The sequence below is a fragment of the Gavialis gangeticus genome, unplaced genomic scaffold (genome assembly GCF_001723915.1).
Source record: "Gavialis gangeticus isolate Ggan-Ray unplaced genomic scaffold, GavGan_comp1, whole genome shotgun sequence".
In the NCBI taxonomy this organism is placed as follows: domain Eukaryota; kingdom Metazoa; phylum Chordata; order Crocodylia; family Gavialidae; genus Gavialis; species Gavialis gangeticus.
In genome coordinates this window covers 121858786-121877453 of record NW_017729022.1, presented here as the reverse complement: position 1 = coordinate 121877453, position 18668 = coordinate 121858786, and the positions used below count along the sequence as shown (strand labels likewise).

Below are 18668 nucleotides of genomic sequence, written 5' to 3'. Positions count from 1 at the left end.
AAGGATGTTCTCCTTGAGTTAGTGTCAAGACAGAGTTCATTCCCTTTGCAAGGAGGACTACAATTGTAAATATGCACAAGTGGTCATGTGTTCATTAGCAATACAGAACTGCGACCAAGAGGGAAAGGTTTTAGGTTATTGCTCCACAAGTCTCAAAGTAAGAACATGAGCCTGTGAGAGACATGGCTGTACAAGAGAGAATACAAACAGTACAAATATTCCGCAGCCAAAGTAATGCAGAGGTCAGCAACTACCACTTTTAAGCAACACTACCTCTACTAATACAAAACACTGCAAGTTCTTGTCTCCACCTCCTTCCAAGTTGTTACCATACCATACCTGTTGCTGGACTGGGCACACTTTCTCTTGAAGCCAATAGCTCTGTTACTGGCCTCTTAAGAAATATACTTCTTTCAAACTTTTGTCCATATCTGCTCCTTGACCTTCTTTTGTAAAAAAAAAAACCAAAACAACCAAACAAAAAAACCCTCCCTACACCCTCCTCTTTTATATCTTATAATTAATTCTTTTAACTTGTGAACTGTATTAAAATGTCTCATGTCTAGACCGAGCATATTCTGTTTTTCACTTCAGTGGGCAGTTCCTTTCAATTATCCATTACATCTTGAAGAATTTAGGAAAGCACTTCCAGTAGCCTTATTAGCGGGTGAATGAAGGCTGCTGGTTTGATTGTCAGAAGATGAGAGCTGAAATCACAACCTACACAGACTGGCAGAGCTCAGAACACAGCTGTAAATAGCTGAAGGTCAGCACTTTTAGGATTCACTAGCGTTCCAAAAAAAGTACTCATACACTCACTGTACTCAGTATCACAGCAGTCATGGTGTCAACCCCATAAGACTGAGGCTCAGACAGATACTTGTACACAAATCTGAAGATAAAAATCTAGGAAGCAATGCTACCTTTGTGCCTACGTATGTCCAAAGGACAAAATAAGAGGACCCAGTTAGGTCTATTGCTAATATCTCAGCTTGGTCTTAAATGATCTGAAAACAGAACTTCTGAACTGATGTAATCAGAAGAAATGTAGAAGGAGGCAGGGCAGAGATGCACCTTACAGATTATGGGTGGCCAATCTGCTCCATGTGCACCACAAGTGGCATGGGCAGCCTCTGTGTGACACACAGCACATCAGAAAGGGGAAAGGCAGTACAGTGGCAGATGGGACAGGAAGCAGACAGCAGAGCAGCAAGTTGGGCAGGAAGCACAGAGCAGGGAGCAGAAAACAGAGCAATAGTCTAGGCAGGGGAAGGGAATCAGAGTGGCACTCAGGAAGGGAGCAAAGCTAATTTGTGGCATGCCTGCCAAAAAGGTTGTCCTCCACTGTTATAGACTAACTGAATCAGAGATGCAGCAGCTTTCATAAGCAAGAGCTCACTTCCTCAGATGCTACGAAAGGATGTAGAAAGACCAGGCTATCAAACATAGAAAGTGATATGAATACAAAAGACAGGAAAGGGAAAGATGTGGTAGGGGAGGGAATGTTAAGAGGCAAACAAGTAATAAACCCATAGGGACAAAGATAAACCCATAGAGAACAAGGATAAATGCAAGGTGTTGCACCTGGGGAGAAAGAATCTCCAACACACCTATAGACTGGGGGGTACCATCCTGAGTACCACAACAGTGGAAAGAGATCTCGGAGTCCTGGCTGACGTAAAAATGAACATGAGTCACCAGTGTAACGAGGTAATAACCAAGGCTAACCACACTCTTGCATCAGCAGGAGAAACATGAGCAGGTCTAGGGAAGTGATAATTCCCCTCTATGCGGCACTGGTGAGGCCGCAGATGGTACTGTATCCAGTTTTGGGTGCCGTGCTTCAAGAGGGATGTTGATAATCTTGACAGGGTTCAGAGAAGGGCTACTTGCATGGTTGAGGACCTGCAGGTAAGACCCTATGAAGACATACTGAGGGATCTGAATCTCTTCAGCCTCTGCCAGAGAAGGCTGAGAGGTGATCTTGTGGCTGCCTACAAACTCACGGGAGGGGGGGGCAGCAGGGAATAGGGGACACTCTGTTTGCCAGGGCGCCCCTCGGGGTTACCAGAAATAATGGCCACAAACGGAAGAAGAACAGATTTAGATTGGACATAAGGAAGAAATTCTTTACAGTAAGGGTCACCAAAATAAGGAATGGGCTCCCAAGGGAGGTGGTGCTTTCCCCTACCCTAGAGATGTTCAAGAGGAGATTAGACAGGAATCTGGCTAGGGTTACTTAACCCTAGCACTCTTTCCTGCCTGGAGCAGGGGGTTGGACCCAATGATCTACAAGGTCCCTTCCGACTCAAGAAATCTATGAAATCTATGAAAGGGGTCACACAAAAGCTATTCTAAACAGGATAAGAATCCACAGTCCCTGTTTAGATCAGACTTGACAATCCAGTCTGCGGGTGATTTCTTGTTCTGTAATCTCACATTCAAGTCTGCTTTTAAAGATTTGCTGTTTAAAATTAGCTACTCTGAGGTTAGCAATGGAAGGTCCAGGAAGGTTAAAAAGTTCTACCACGGCTTGCGTGTGTTTTAGGACTTGATGTCAGATCCACTCATTCTTTCATATAAGGCAGGGGTGAGCAAATATTTCGGGTGGAGGGCCACTTACCGAGTTTTGGCAAGCTGTTGAGCGCCGCATGGGTAGCCCCGCCCCTTGACAGGTGCCCCACCTCCTGGTTTCCATCTTGTGACTGGAAGCTCTGCTCCCTAACCTTTGCCACCTGAAGTCCCTCCCCATGCCCCCTTTCCTTTCAGCAAGGGGTTTCGCCATCTTGGGACCAGAAAAATACCAAATTATGTTCTAAAAAGTGAACATCTAAAACATTCATTAATTTGATTAAAAAAATATGTCTGTCCTGGTTAACATGTATTTGTGTAGTGTACATAGAGGTGATTGTATATAACAGCTTAAAACAAAGCCTTACTCTTATATATTGTGGGGGGTGGGTATAGGTTTGTGGGGGGCTATAACTGTGTGGGTATGTGGGGTGTGGGGAAGGGTGCGGGTGGGTATGGGGTTTCTGGGGGACTGTGTGAAGGGAAGGTAGTTGGAGGTAACTGGGGTGTGGGGTCTGTGTGTATGGTAGTGCGAGGGGGTTGTGAATATGTGTGTATGGTGGAGTGTATGTGTGGGACTCACCCTACAAACACACACACACCCGGCGCGGGCTCATGCTTCCCAGTCCAGCAATGCAGCTGGGAGCCACGTGGTGCTGGAGAAGTGCACAGGCAGGAAGGCAGGGAAATGGCTGGGGGTGGGGCAGGACTGGGCTGCTGCATCCTGCTGCCAGCTCCCCCTGGGTGCTGCTGCCTCTGGCTCTTGTCATCTTTGACAGGCAGCCAGGAGCAGATGAACATTAATTTTCTAAATTTTTTATGGGCTCCGCAGGCCGGATAGAATGTCCTGGCAGGCTGGATCCAATCTGCGGGCTGTATTTTGCCCACTCCTGATATAAGGACTACACTATCTCTCTACTGTAGACAGCAGAGGGGCACTGTAAGCAGGTGATGGCATATATGCAGAAGCAATTAGTGACAGACAGGGGGGACAAGGCTGAGCTCTTCAATGAGTTTTTTGCCTCAGTGATCCTGAACAAGGGTCAAGATAAGTCTCCTAACAGGTTCTTAGATGGGCATCAGAGGGACACAGTCTACCAACTGTCAATGCTGACTTGGTGCAGAGTCACTTGGATGGACTGGATGTGTTCAAGCCAGCAGACCTGAATGAGCTGCATCTGAGAGTAGGGAAGGAATTGGCTGGTGTCATAGCAGAACCACTGGCATAGCTGTTTGAGTGCTCGTGGCACTTAAGTCAGGTCCCAGATGACTGGAAAAGAGCCAATGTGGTCCCTATTTTCAAGAAGGGGAAAAAGGAGTATCCAAGTAATTATAGGCCAGTAAATCTCACCTCCATCCTTGGAAAAGTCTTTGAAAAAATTATTATGGATTATATTTGTGTAAGTCCAGCGGGAAAAGTAATGCAGCAGGGCAACCAGCATGAATTTGTAGCAGGTAGATCACGTCTGACTAATTTGATTTTGTTTTATGACCAGGTCACAAAACGCTCGGACGCAGGAGTAGGGGTGGATGTCGTTTTCTTGGACTTTAGGAAGGCCTTTGATAGGGTATCTCATTCCATTCTCATAAATAAATTAAGAGGATGTGACTTAGATGTTTACACAGTCCGGTGGGTGGCAAATTGGCTTTGGGGTCACACCCAGAGAGTGGTAGTAGATGGCTTGGTATCGACCTGGAAGGATAGGGTAGTGGGGTCCCACAGGGCTTGGTCCTTGGATCTGTACTCTTCATCATGTGGGCGTGCAGTCTACTCTGTCCAAGTTCGTGGATGATACTAAACTGTAGGGTGAACTGAACACACTGGAGGGTAGGGACCGATTACAGGCAGACCTGGACAGGTTGGAAAAGTGGACAGAACACAACAAGATGCAGTACAACAAGGACAAGTGCAGAGTGCTGCACCTAGAGCATAAAAATATCCAGCACACCTACTGGCTGGGAAATGACCCTCTCAGCAGCACAAAAGCAGAAAGGGATCTTGGAGTCATAGCAGACTCCAAGATGAACATGAGTCATCAGTGTGACAAAATCATCAGCAAAGCAAACTGTACATTATCATGCATCAGCAGATGCAAGACAAATTGATCCAAGGAGGTGATACTTCCCCTCTATGTGACATTGGTCAGACTGCAGTTGGAGTACTGTGTCCAGAGGAGGGTCACTCACAGGCCAAGTCCTGTGAGGAGAAACTAAAAGACCTGGACCTCTTAAGCCTCCACAAGAGAAGGCTCAGAGGTGATCTTGTGGCTGCCTACAAATTAATTAGGCGGGCACAGCAAGGAATCAGGGATGCTGTGTTCACCAGGGCACCTCCTGGGGTAACAAGGAACAATGGTCCACAAAGTGACAGAGAGCAGATTTAGGCTAGACAATGGGAAGAACTTCTTCATGGTAAGAGTGGCCAAAATTTGGAATGGACTTCCAAGGGAGGTAGTGCTCTCCCCTACCTTGGGGGTCTTTAAGAGAAGGCTGGATAGGCATTTGGCTGCGGTCATCTGACCCCAGCACTCTTTCCTGCCCAGGCAGGGGGTCAGACTCGATCTGTTGAGGTCCTTTTCGACCTTAGCATCTATGAATCTATGATGTTGGTAAAAGCACAGGTGAATGAATCTCCAGTGTTATAAGCTGTGTTATTTGTCCTAATGATGATGCAGTCTGTATTAATGAGGGGGCACAGCTGGCATCTGGATCCACTGCAAGGCCAGATGGTGCAATGAAAATAGGAGTTCAGCAGCCTGTTGCTTGAAAGACACTGTTTGAGTTTAGGGGATGTTTGAAAGACAGGACAGGTTTGTCCACCATGGCTATCTTGAGATGGCTATCATTTTCCAGAAGGGGCCATGGTGGTCATTAATGATGTGTCCAATGTACTGAAGAGGAAACACAGAGGAATTCCTGATTCAGCCCAAAAGAAAGGGTTCTACCAATGACACCAGGTCTTGTCTTACCTGAAAGTTTCTCTTCAGAATAAAATAATTTAGGATATAATTTCTTTACATAGCACAAAATATTTGATTATGATCTGATAATATATTTGTGCCATTGTAGAAAAAACTCTGTTCATAGAATATGTCTGACAGATGAATGTTTGGTTTTAACCAAAGGAAAAAAATCAGAACTCTGGTGAGGAGCTTTTATTTCCTACAGAGTCCTCAAACCTTGGAAAAGGATGTAGACCCAAGGAAATAACACTGTAAACAGTAACACAGATGAGAAAGGAATTATTTTATGCATTGGTATTATCTTCATGTTCTACATCTTTAATGCCCTAAGACAAATAGCTCAAGTGTAAGTAACATCCAAAAATGGGTGCAGACAAATGTCCTGATGTCTGAGCCAGATGATGTCAGGATAGCATGGTTTACTCTCTCTCAAAAGTCTGCTGTTGAAAAGGGAACCAACTCATGGATATATGCAACTGAGTAGACTAATTATATGTCATGAAAAGACAAAGTAATGCCAATGACATTTTATGACAGTAGTTTGATATACTGTCTATCTGAAGAATAGCTTTACACATCAACATTTTCAAGGAATACAGATTCTCAATCTCAATAAAAAAATTCCATATTTAAAAATTAAGTGTTTTCCCACTGGTCGTCATTTCTACTTGAATATTCAAGTACATTAAAAAAATGAAACCATTTTCATGGGGTCCTAATACCTGAAAGTGATTTGCCTGCTACAGCCAAACAGACAATGAAAATCCAAGGTCTTTGCTGACACTGAAGAAAAGTAAATTCTGGGACTAAAACACTTGAAAAGTAGTACTAGTGGTCCCCCACCTTATTGGAACAAAGATCTCTGATACCATGACAGCACTGTCTCAGACGTGGCGACAAAAGTCTCACTTACTAAATTTTAAATATTGATGCTCTGTGGAAGTTTTGGGGATGTCGATGTTTTAAAAAAAATGACATTCATGTAAGAGAAGCCTGTAACCTCACTGACTCAGCATCAACAAATGATAAAGGAGTAGATTCCGGGAAAGCTTTTTAAGGTTTGTCATCGGAAACAAAATACCGTCAGCAGCATTTGGAACCCTGATGTTTCCAGGTAGTAATAACCTTTGATGATTTCGAAGTTAGAACATCAATAGTAGGATTAGAAATTAGTCATTTTCCAAGTCACTAAGTAGTATGATTCTGAATATAGCTCAATAGATAAGAGAGCTATCTCAGCCTGAACCTAAGAATGGATTTCCAAGGTTTCTGTGTTGAGGATGGTCTTGAGACTTGGGTACCTCAGTTGGCAACAGTTGGCCGAACTGAAGGGCTTTGAAACCAAAAAGGTCCACTTGAAGTAATCTTCAAAACCCCAGCCTTTAAATATATGAATTCTATTGATTTAATCAGGGGAACACCTATCAAAGGAATGCCTACAGCTTAGACAACTTTTCTTACTGACATGGGAAGTGACCACTGGCAGACAAAATCTTTAAGTGTTCACATGAGACTAAGCATCTGAAAACAAGAGAAGCCTGCAACAGGTGATCAGATTTATGAGTGCTGAACTGGTAGATCCTGGAGGAACAGGGGACTATGGTGTCACCTATAAAAATAAACAATCCAAGGTGCCAGGTTCTCAAAACCAGCCAGGAACAGTCCAGATGGATCTGAGGGACTTCAAACCACTTAGAAAATGTCACAGTATACGATTCTTCTGAACATGAGACTTTAGGTAAGTACCTTTAAAACTCTAACCCTAAATCAAAATGCATTTTCAAATTTGGATATTTACAATAGATCTCACTCAGCTCCACTCATGACTGGTTTCATACAATACATCACATGCAAAGTTATTCTGTAGCAGTATTACTCCTTAAATAGTTAAACAATTCACAACAGTTGTCAAATATTTTTAATTTATACTACTTAAGAAATGGCATGGACCTTCACCCTGGTTATGCAGCACTGCTCTGTAACCACGTAATTTTAACTCTGATGATATAGCACAAAATGTAATGAGTTTCCTAGTTGTATGCAAGAATAGTGCTACTGGCAGAGCTCAGCATTTAATTACCAGGAGTGAGATTCCAAGTTTAAAATGCTTTTTAACCATTAGAATGACATCTTCCCATTTAACATGTGCCTGAAAAGGACTAATATAGTAATCAAAGAAAACAAACTACCTTACCTTTTTGAATTCCTTTCATTCCCTGCTTTTTCACTGGTTCTTTAGGAAATGGAGCTCCTAAATCAGTATTTGAGGTTTCTTTAGCTTGTCTGTATTGTTTCAACTGATCAGCAAAATCTTCCAACTTTTCTTCCTCATTATAGCTACCAAAATTTTCATCGCTGTAGTTGCCATATTCATCATACTCCTTACTTTTTAATTTTTTACTATGTTGTGTCTTTTGTGCAGGCATGTAATTTCCTGATAAATGTCCATGCTGCAGGAAAGAGTGTCCATTAAATGCAAATTACATATATATATAGATACATACACACACACAATCCCCACACACTTTAGAAAACAATTACTTTTAAATTATCACTTCCGCTTCAAGTGCTTAACTATTTCAAAGTTGTTTCCTTGATTTGCATAAACAAGTATCATTGTTGAAAAGTTCAGTTTGTTTATTCACAATTACATGTCCTGTATTAAAGATTTCTAATGGTGTCACAGTGCAACAAAAGAGAACAGAAAACTCTCCAAAACACTGGCCTTCAAAGCGTTAGTATTCTAGAACTATACATACTGGATGCATTTACAGAAGATGCTCTATTGTGCAGTACAGCTAATTACTAAGCAGTAAGCCTCTGCATCTACATGTGCAGATGCTTACTGCGCAGTAACTGGCTCTAATCGTGAGTAAATCTGCTACCTGCAAATGCAAGTAGCATATTTGCTTGAGATTAATAACTGCACAGTAGCACGGATGTAATCCCCTGGCTGGGAGCAAATGTGCTCCAATGTCCCCCTGCCCTGGCAGCAGGGAGCTCCCAGCCCCTGTTCCGTGATCATAGGGCCTGGGCTGGGAGATCTTTATATCCCAGCACCAGCTCCATGGTTGCGGGGTCAGTGCTGGGAAAGCCTCATCTCCCAGTCAGGGGCTCACTGCTGGCTGCCCCACTGGTGGATTGGTGCAGGGGGTTGGAACTTGCACCTTCCCTGCAGCTCTTTCCAGGTCCCCTAAGCCTGATCAGGAGCTCCCTGCTCCTGTGGCAGGGGGATATTGTCCCAGCACCAGCACCAGCCAGGCCCTGCCAGAAGACAGTTGTCTCCTGGCCCTGTGCTCCCTGCCAGCACTTGGGCTAGCACCCAGGGGGAGCCTAGAGCTCCCTCTAGCTCCTGCATGGGCCCAGTGTAGGGCCAGCAGGGGCTCCTAAGAGACTGCTCGTGTAGCTGCATGCCCCGGAGAGTTTACTTATGAGTAAAGTGCTCCCAGATCAAATGCATGTGTAGACACATTCACTAAATACAGTTTTGGACCCATAAGAAAGTTCTTTTTAAAAAATGAAGAAAAGGTGGCATGATGTCAGTTAAAAACCTCTCTCTTTCTGTAAAGTGGATGCATTCAAAAAGGGCCAGATTCCATTACATCTATTAGGCACATAAGTGGGCTTGGTGGCCTCAGTGTGACTCTATTCCACATTGCTCAGGTCCCTGAAAACTGTTAATAAAAATGTGTGTATTTTATTTATGAATAAAATTCATCAGAATATCAACCCCCTGCATTTCAGGAACAAGCTGAACATTGCCTCCAGTAGTTATGGGAATGGTTTCTCTCACAGGTAGGGTATGTGTTTTTGTACAGTGCTGTTTGAAGCATCCAATACTAATCTGTCAGAGACTGAAAAATGCCTTAACTGGACATTGGTTTAAACTGCTGTATCAACTCCTGTGTTTTTACTGCACTGTAGGGGGAAATGTTATTCCATTAAAAAAAAAATGGACATATTTCTATTGAGACTGAAGTTATAGAAAAAAATTCCATATAACAAAAGAATTCCTGAAATTAATCAACTTCCACTTACATTAGCTTATATACCTTAAAATTTATTTATCAAGATACAGACTTTATAATGACAAATATAAAAGCAAAGTGCTTGTTAACAGCTACACCAAAAGGGTTTTTTTAAAAAAAGCTTATGGTCTATTATAGAAAAAACAATACATTTTTAAAAATGAATTAAAAGGAAACATGTATGTAAATATCTGTCTTAATTACTGAAGTAATAGAAATGAGGATGAAAACTTGAGTGGATCTGTAGTTACGAACATGTAAATAATATGTAAGAAACCCATTCTTTGTTACTGACGTTTTCATTTCCTAATATGTAAGCCTGCAGCTGGCAACCTTTTCAAGCTGCAGGATAGAATATCCTGGCTCCAGTTTGATGCAAGTCAGGTGGCTTCTGTGCTGTGTCAGCAGGCTCTGCCTATGCACATGTTGCCACCACTTTTCCCAACTCCCTCCTACTCAGCCAGAAGCTGCATCCACGCTGTTGCTGCTTCCGCACTGGTGGCTTCTTCAAAGTCATTGTACTTCAGTCATTACCTACCTTATTAACTAGAGGGATAATGTTCTTCCCAGAATTTAAAAATAATTCTTCCATGGACTGGGAAAAGCAGAAATGAAATGTATTTTTCATTCTGATGAGTACTTTCCTACCTGACTGAAAAAAGGAGAGAATATTCCCCCATTTGCCTGTACTAGTAGAATTCCTGCCATCAAATGTTAAACTGTAAAGTAAAACTACCCTAGTAACATGGGATATACTTGTTAATAAAATATCACTCAAGAGAAATGAGATCTAAATGCATTTCCAGAGAGAGCTTTCAGAACGGATATTATGATTTGCATGCATTTACAAATATCATATAATAAATGTATTACTTAGAAACTGTAACTAAATGGAAGAGAGAAAAAAATAGTTTTATATGTTATACCTGAAGGAATGAAGAATCATAATCTCTGTACAGACTGCTCCCCTTCTTATGTGATCTTTCTGTACGTTCAATGTCGGAATCAAGACTGTAGTCTGAACTGTCATCACTGGAGGGTGAATTATGCTGAAAAACAAAACCCAACATTATTACCATAGTATTCTTATACAAGGGACTCCAGGTTGCCCACTTAAGTACATAGCCCTTAGGCTATGAATAAAAGGCTGTGCATTTATCCTAGCGTAACAGTGAACAGTGCTTTTTCCCCTTTGTTGTTTCTAGCACAGTTAATGGAGCACAATTAGTTACAAAGTAACTTGTGGCAAAATTACAGTTGCAGTTTACATTTAATTAACTGGAGTATAACTTAGAATTAGATTACAAGGCTAAAAGATACTATTTATTTAAGTGGTCAATGCATTTCACTAGTGTGCAGGTAAGCAACAGGCAACTCACTGGAACCAGTATTGTGTTGAAAGCTAAGCAAATTATGCACTTATTTGGTAAGTAAAATTGAAATACATTGCACATATGCTAGTTAGCATATAAAATATAGGAAAGACTGGCCAACCATATCCATTAAAATTATCAATTGATTTCATTCTTCTTCTCTGTTCCCAGAGGACCCAGAATGGTATCTTGCTGTGCCAATCTCCTTCCTGGTTCTGACAGAAAGTGAGGGGTAAACATTCACAGCTACAATGGTACAATATTTGAGTTTCTCCCAACACTTTTTTTAGGAGGCTGGAGTGCTGCACTCTAATGAGGCTGCCAAATGGGCTGCAACAGCAGATCCACTTCGCAAGGTGGGAAGGTGTGCCAAAGAATGGATTCTCAGAACTCTTGCCATCTGAGCAGCATATACTTTTCCTGGCTTTGTTTTTTAGTGAAGGATGAATCCTTCTCATCAAGAAACCATGTTGTCAAAGCTGCACCTGCCTACTGGAGGAGGACAGATTAAAGAGTGGGAAGAAATGTGGACCCTGTACAAATTTTAGTTGCAGATCAGGCTGTGGGGCTTGTAGAGGCATCCCTTGTTCTCCCTGGGTCCTTTCTGGGAATGAGTGTTCTTCCAAAGCGCAGGGGGCAAGACTTTGTCCATGGGAAGAGTAGAGCAGAGTCTGAACTTGTCCATTTACAACCCCACCTTTTCTAGGATTGCAGCTGTTGCCCTGAAGTGGGTCTCCTGGAATCCAAAGGGAATACCCAGGAGTTACCTGGGTAACTCCTCAATCTCCTATCCTAGACTAACTGAACTCATCATGGAGAAAAAGGGTTGGAGGCATTACTTATAGGGCTTCCTACACTGCAAGAGATTTCTGAAGGGAGACAATGCCCTGTTCTCTCATTTTTGGGTCTAAGCTGAACCTCCACTTCAAGCAAAAGTGTCTAATATGAGGACCTTGTTGTCTTCTTAGCCACTCTGGAAGCCTGTTAAGTAAGTGTGTTTGGGAGGGGGTGGGGAGAAACAGCTGCATTTGGGATCAAAAGCCCAGGCTGTCAGTGCCTCGTGTACTGCTAGAGCACTGTTACAAAGGCCACAGAGAGAAATGCATCTGTAGCACTACAATTGCCACAGCACTTTGAAGCACTAGAAAAATGTAGTGGTACAAGGTGCAAAATGATACACAGAGCTCCTTGGCCGAGGGCAGCTCTCTCGAGAACTAGGCTGTCAGTAAGCAGGGACCTAGAACCAGGCTTGTACCGTGAGCAGAGCAGAGATGCAGCCTGCAGTACTAGGGAGAGGGGAGGAGGAAGGTGGCTGCATGTGCAGGTTATGTTCTTCTGGGGCTGCACTCAGTGACTGCATCTTGGAACGGTGAGGAAAAAAGGGAGCACTGTGAGATGCTGGCAGATGAAGAGAACTTCTGTAGCTTTTATGGTGTGCTGAACAGATGTTACATATTGTGCTACAGAGAAGTTCTTGTTTCATGATGGAACAATTTCAGTAGTGTTTCCACCATTTCTGTAGAACACGGGGCATGCCTGTCCTCTCACTTACTGTAGCACTGCATATATAGCACTGTAAAGGTAATGTCTGTCTAATGTCTGTCATAGCTAAAGATTTCTAGAGGTCTCCAAGACCTGTTTCTTTATCACCTAGTAATGTTCCTGTTGAAGAAGTATCCCTCATTTGGTGTACACCATGGGTGTCAAAGACCCAGCCAAGAGAACTATTTCACTCTGTCCGCAGGGCTCCTAGAGGGGCCTGGACAAGCAGGGGTGGGGCCTGCTGCTGAATTCCCAGGTATGAAGACCAGCAGCAGGGGATGGGGGAAGCAATGGTGGCATTAGCCTAGCACCACTGGTGCTTGTGCTGCAGTATGGATTTTGCTTTGTTAAAACTCTAGAGATGAACATTAGTATGCTATCTTTATCTGATAATTACAGTAAGTTAACTCAAAATTTATATAATTGAAACAATAAACAATTTCTGTTACAAACAATTCCATCATAAATTCCTCATTATATCTTTTTTTTATTTAAGGTTATGGAAATAACTGCAGTGACTGACCAATGCCTGAGTCTCCTGAAACAAGACCTCAAAATCCAAATAATCTTATAAAAGTATAGCAGGGGCATGTAGGGAGAAAAATCAGGCAGATCAAGAAACAAACTGAGATACAACCAGCAAGGGATATAAAAGCGAACAACAACAAGAAATTATTCTATAAGAGGAAAGTGTAAGTCCTTTACTGAATGGGGAAGAGACTCTAATAATGGATGAGACAAAGAAAACCAAAGTATTTAGTGGGACCCCCTGAAGGGATATGGGACACTGGAGCCATGGGTCAAGTCCAGGATATGCAGTCAATGGAAATTATGTAGGAGAAGCTCAAGTCCAATTTCCCAGCAATCCCCAGCTGCTATTGTCAGCTCTCAGACATTCCTCTCAGTACAGAGGGTGTTACTGCTCAGCTGCTAACACTCTTAACTCATTAGAATATTTGTCAGATATTGTTCTGGCATACTGCCAAAAATTCATGGAAAAGCACAAGCAACAGGAAGGAGAGAGTTTCCGAACAAGTTACAACTCAGCTAATTCTTAACAGGAACTAATCTAATAATAACATAATGAATACATGACATCTGCATTTTTTTTAGTGCTCTGATATCTGACTTGATACTGAGCTGATGTATTAATTATACATGAAGGTAGCTCCAGTTAATTTACAAACTAAGGAAACAACAAGTTTATCTGACTAAAGCTCATTTCACTCATAAGTAGTTCATAAGAAGAAGCCGTGGAGAACAGGAGTATACTATTCTTGATTATACGATCTCAGAAGGATATCATTAACTGGGAATACTCTGAGTTTATTTTTTTTTAGTAAATGTGAAAACTCAAACTGCATTTTTCCCTAATTACCTTTGTTAATGTTTACTGGTTCAGAAACCTACATTTTTTTATGACTTAAGAATGTGTCTTTCCTGATCTTTGTAAAATACCCATACAGTCTGGACTACAGGGGAAACCAGCTGTATAAAAAATGCAATCTATGAATTCCCCCCTACTCAAACAGAGCATGCTTTTTTACTTAAGATTTGTAAATTATCTCATCAGGAGAAAGTTAAGTTCAAGTAGAATCTTTTCAAAATAGAACCAACTTTTAAAACATGATCATGGTACAGTGAAAGCAAAAAAAAATGAAAGTGTTTATTAAAATTAGCAATTAAGTTTCTGAAACTATCACTTTTAATACACAACAGACAGAAGAATTACTGATCTATTATTTCTTTGCCATCAATAAATTACTTGCAAAAGAAATTAGTGGCGTTGCATTCTCAAAAGTGATATCTGCCCAACATGTTTAAGCAAAATACCTTGGTTAGTTAGGTCCTCCAGAAAAACTTCATTCATTCATACAATATCAAATATTTTTTTATCATTCACATAGCATCCAAAGAAGTTTCTCAACATTATTAGTGACAGAACATATGGTCCTGGAGGAAAAAAGTCAAACTTAAAGTTGCAGTCAGTAGCTCCAATATTGTTTGCATTTCCTAACCTTATGTTTATCCCGTCTCCTCCTTTTTGATTTTTTCTTTTCCTTTTCTTTTTTGCGTTTCTTCCGTGATTTCCTGTGTGTTTTTTCATTTTTCTGTTTATCCTCCCCTTTTGTATCTTGTTCTTCCTGAACTTCTTCAAATCCTGCATCATCAATTTCACCATCTTCTAGTTCGCCATCTTCTCTGTAGGGGAAGCACATGTAAAACATGTTTTACATTAAACATTAATTTCTAAAATTAAAGGTATAACACATCTTAAATGCTTGACAAAAGAAAGTAAATTATTAAGTATCTTTCCAACAATCAATCTCTAATCAACAAAACAACATTCAACCAAAAAGTTGCTGGAGTTTTCTTCCACGGTTTAAGAAACAGTGGCATGCAGGTTATCAATTAGTCTTAACTTTGTAATTCAAAATCCTGAAGTAGTTCAGAAACAGTAAAAAATACTACAGTAAATTAAAAACCAGTCACAAATAATGTCCTCTCTATGCTATAAATACGGCTATATCAGACATACAGAAATAGGTCCTCTCACACCTGATTATAAATACATTTACACTTTCTAGTGTTCACTGGCATGTTAGCTGTTTCATAGCCAGTATAAAGCACTGGTCAAACCATTTACAGAAAAGCTTTACTCAAAACAAGACTTTCAGCTGGATGAGAAACAGAATTAAAATTTAATTTTAATTATAAGCTAGAATTGCTTTTATAATTGCATTAAAGATTGGTGAAGTACCATGTGGTCCCCTAATACTGGTGCACATGTTGTGTAGATATGACCTGCTCTTAGAAAACTAAGCAACTGGTAAGTGTGTACAGTAAGCATATAGAAGCGATACCTATCCTTCTGAGTATCAATGGAAAGCAATTCACATTCTAATAATACATTTGCTTCATTTTAGGAACAATTATCACAGAACTGAGATTGCTATTATTATATAACCAAACTTGAAGACAAACAAAACTGTTGTTTCAAGCAACAAGGAATATAGGAACTTGCCCTGTATCTCCAAAGTAAAATCTTCTGAAAATAGCTTAGTTTTTAACAGTGCTAAAAGTCAACCAAAGGGGTACTGATTTTACAAATCAGGTCCCAATAACTATATCCAGGTGAAAAAAACAGAGCATTGTGATCATCAAAACAAACCTAAACTTTAAAATTAATGTGTTAGCAACTCAGCAATTCCACCTAATGCATATTTAATCTGCCCCTGCATTTCTATGATCATATATATAAAAAAAAGATTTCAAAAGATGTGGTAGAGATTGACAGAAATAGACAGTGAAGTTATAGTACGTGTAAGCTTAGAGGCTTTACTGAAGTAGGAAACTAGATCTGAAATATTGCATCCAACTTTGATTGAACATCAGAATAGACCAGTTGCTATTGCTACAAATAAGGGTATGTTTTTGCCTCAGAGCTGTGGAAAAACCTACTGCTTTATACATCCAGAACCATCCTTCCCCCCCCCCCTTTTTTTGTTCCTTTTTAAAGAAGGTTTCATGAAGGGTTTTCCTCTCCATTTTTGAACTTGTGTCAGTCTCCAATATTTACAAAAATGTAACATATTGATTAGCTTGTGGTAAAAGAAACATTAATCTAATTACAATCTGTAGTGGAAACTGAATCTTCTGAAATAAATTAAAAGAAGTAATGGAAAACGACAGGGTTTTACCTACTAAATTGTGGTGCAGGGTTTGGGAAGGAGGTAAAAATTAGAACCCTAGCAAATGTTACATTTATCAAACAATTAATGTGCCTTCTATTCAACTGCTTTACCATGCACAGGGACCACCAAGTTTAAAGAAGAGTTTAAAGTGCCTTTTAAAGGTCCCAGTGTAGGGAGCTCAGGATCAGGGACTTCCCCAATCCTGAGCTCCCCAAGCACCTTTTGAAGTTCTGAGCACACAATGAACCCAGGACCAGGGAGCTCTTCACATGTTGGTATGTTTACAAGGTACAAGTGCAGCTGCATTACAGGTGCAGGTTCCCTAAGCCCTGACAGACGTGTGATGGGATCTAAGGAATTTCATCCAGATTGCACTAATGGCATGCCCTGCCACGCCAGATCTTGAATGCTATTTCTGGGATCTGGAATACAATTCGCCAGATCCCTTTGTGTAATTAAATTAATATTTACCAGGGGCTTAAGAAAACTGCTTAAAATCCTAGGGGTTGTTAACTTAGAGATGATTTCAGAGAGAATATGTTCGGGTGGCCTGCTGGCAGGTGCTCACCAAGTGAATGGATCCAGCCCATGGCTGGCAGTCACATGGTGCTGGGTGGCTGGAGCTGCTTCTTGCGTGCCAGGTGCTCACTTGCGCTCTCTCTCTCTCTGGGCCAGGGCTGCCACCAGTGTGGATGTAGAAGCATGAACCTGCCCACAGCTGTAGCATGTTTTTTCCCAGAAGACAGTCTACCTATCTGCAGCTTTAGCTGTCTGTCTGCACCCTCCCCCCGTCAGAACCCAGCAGCTGCTGGCTGTGTCCAAAACTGCCCAAATGCAGTTGGCAGCTTCTGGGGTGGTGCTCTAGGCACTGGTGGGGGTGCTACAGCTGCAGGCGGGTTCAGGCTTCTGCATTGGTAGCAGGCCTGGGAGGGAGGGCGTGATAGTGAGGGGGAAGAGAGGGAGAGGTGTGCCTCTCTAGTCCAAATAACTGCCCACCCCTGATATAGATTAGCTGGTGCAGCTTGTTTTTAGGCTTTTACAATATTGAATGCAGTAGGTAGCTGTTTCATAGTCTAACTGTAATAAGTATGAAAGCTGCCTATTAATACTGTAAATAAATTGATACTAAATCTTTAGCACATGAATTTGTGCATAAATTCAGCATACCTATTTTGGAGTGGCAGGAAATGATTTACATAGACAGAAAGGAACAGATCTACTAAAGTAAAATGTTAACACTTGCAGGAGTTTTACAGTAGAAAATGGAAAAGCCTTGTACTCATTTAATTTTCTGCATTGTTTGAGATGCTCTAGGATTAAATGGAGTGACTAAACTGAGCATCAGTGAACTTAAACAATCCTATAGGTAAGTCATTTTTATACCACTTGCCACTGAAATGTCCACAGTTTTAATTTAAATCCCATTCTAGGCATTACAGATATTCCTTAGTATCAAATTTATTCAGTCTCTGCTCCCCTTCACCAACAAAAACGACAAATATCAAACAGTAAGGGAGCTGCTCACTATTCACCAGATATATGGCACTATAAGTTAAGATTCAAAGGAGCTGGACACTCCTAAAATGTTACTGATTTTAACATTCTTCCCTGTTCTTAAGAGTTACTCTGCTTGTCCTGTTTTTCTTATCTGTTACAATGTAAGAAAATAAGGAAGGAAACAAAACACGACGGGGAGGACTATTTTCAGACCAAGACGCTCATATGCACTGGAGCATTACCACGCTATCTTACTGCACAACAGACAGGGATAATTTTACATACGCAGTTAGATGTTCTACAAAAGTCTATGACTTAATTTGAGGAAGAACTTGAGTCTTGTTAGGAAAACTAACAACCTTGGACTTCCATGAAGACAGTGCATGAAACACAGCTAGCCATGTATATAATCTGATAGTATCACCATAACAACACCACCAGATTCACCAGATGTTTAATGAAAAATTCTCAAATGGAAAAACCCAGAAAACACTGGGAAAAAAGTGTAAAATCTGAAATTCAGCTTTAAAGTGTTCATTTAAAATCACCCCCAAATGTATAGAACCCACAGTCCTTTTTTGCTAGAGAATATTTACACATAGACACAAATACCAGAGAGACAACTTTGACCTCAATACCAGTCTCAAGTAAAACTGAAAATAAAGATATAACCCTTAGAGCAGTTGAAGCAGGTAACATCTGCAATAAAAATGAAACATTAGTTTCCTTACCTGTAATACTTATTTCTCAAAATGCATGGCACCCAGCAATCCTGACACTATTCATAGATTAAGCACGGTCATTTCTTTACAATGAAGACACTTTCTCCTGCCCATTTAAGTACTTTTCCTGCTACTACTGGCACACTCCCCCCTTCCTCCCTCGCAATTCCAGGACACTACTTCAAGATCTGAAAATTCTGCAAGCTAAATAGAAAACATTAATATCCCTTTGTAGACATTGGTATAATTTAAAATGTGCAAAATCTGCAATATATTT

At 41.0% G+C, this 18668-nt stretch overlaps 1 protein-coding gene across 2 annotated transcripts in view; it reads right to left on the bottom strand.

The window, feature by feature from the left end:
• ZC3H6 (zinc finger CCCH-type containing 6) overlaps positions 1 to 18668 on the bottom strand; it is a 75123-nt gene that overhangs the window by 28846 nt on the left and 27609 nt on the right. For both annotated transcript variants that reach the window (XM_019516116.1, XM_019516115.1), the window contains exons 2-4: positions 14496 to 14679; positions 10489 to 10611; positions 7729 to 7984 (exon numbers count right to left, since the gene is read on the bottom strand). In XM_019516116.1, coding sequence (XP_019371661.1) covers positions 7729 to 7984; positions 10489 to 10611; positions 14496 to 14679 — 563 coding nt within the window. The remainder of the gene's footprint in view (positions 1 to 7728; positions 7985 to 10488; positions 10612 to 14495; positions 14680 to 18668) is intronic.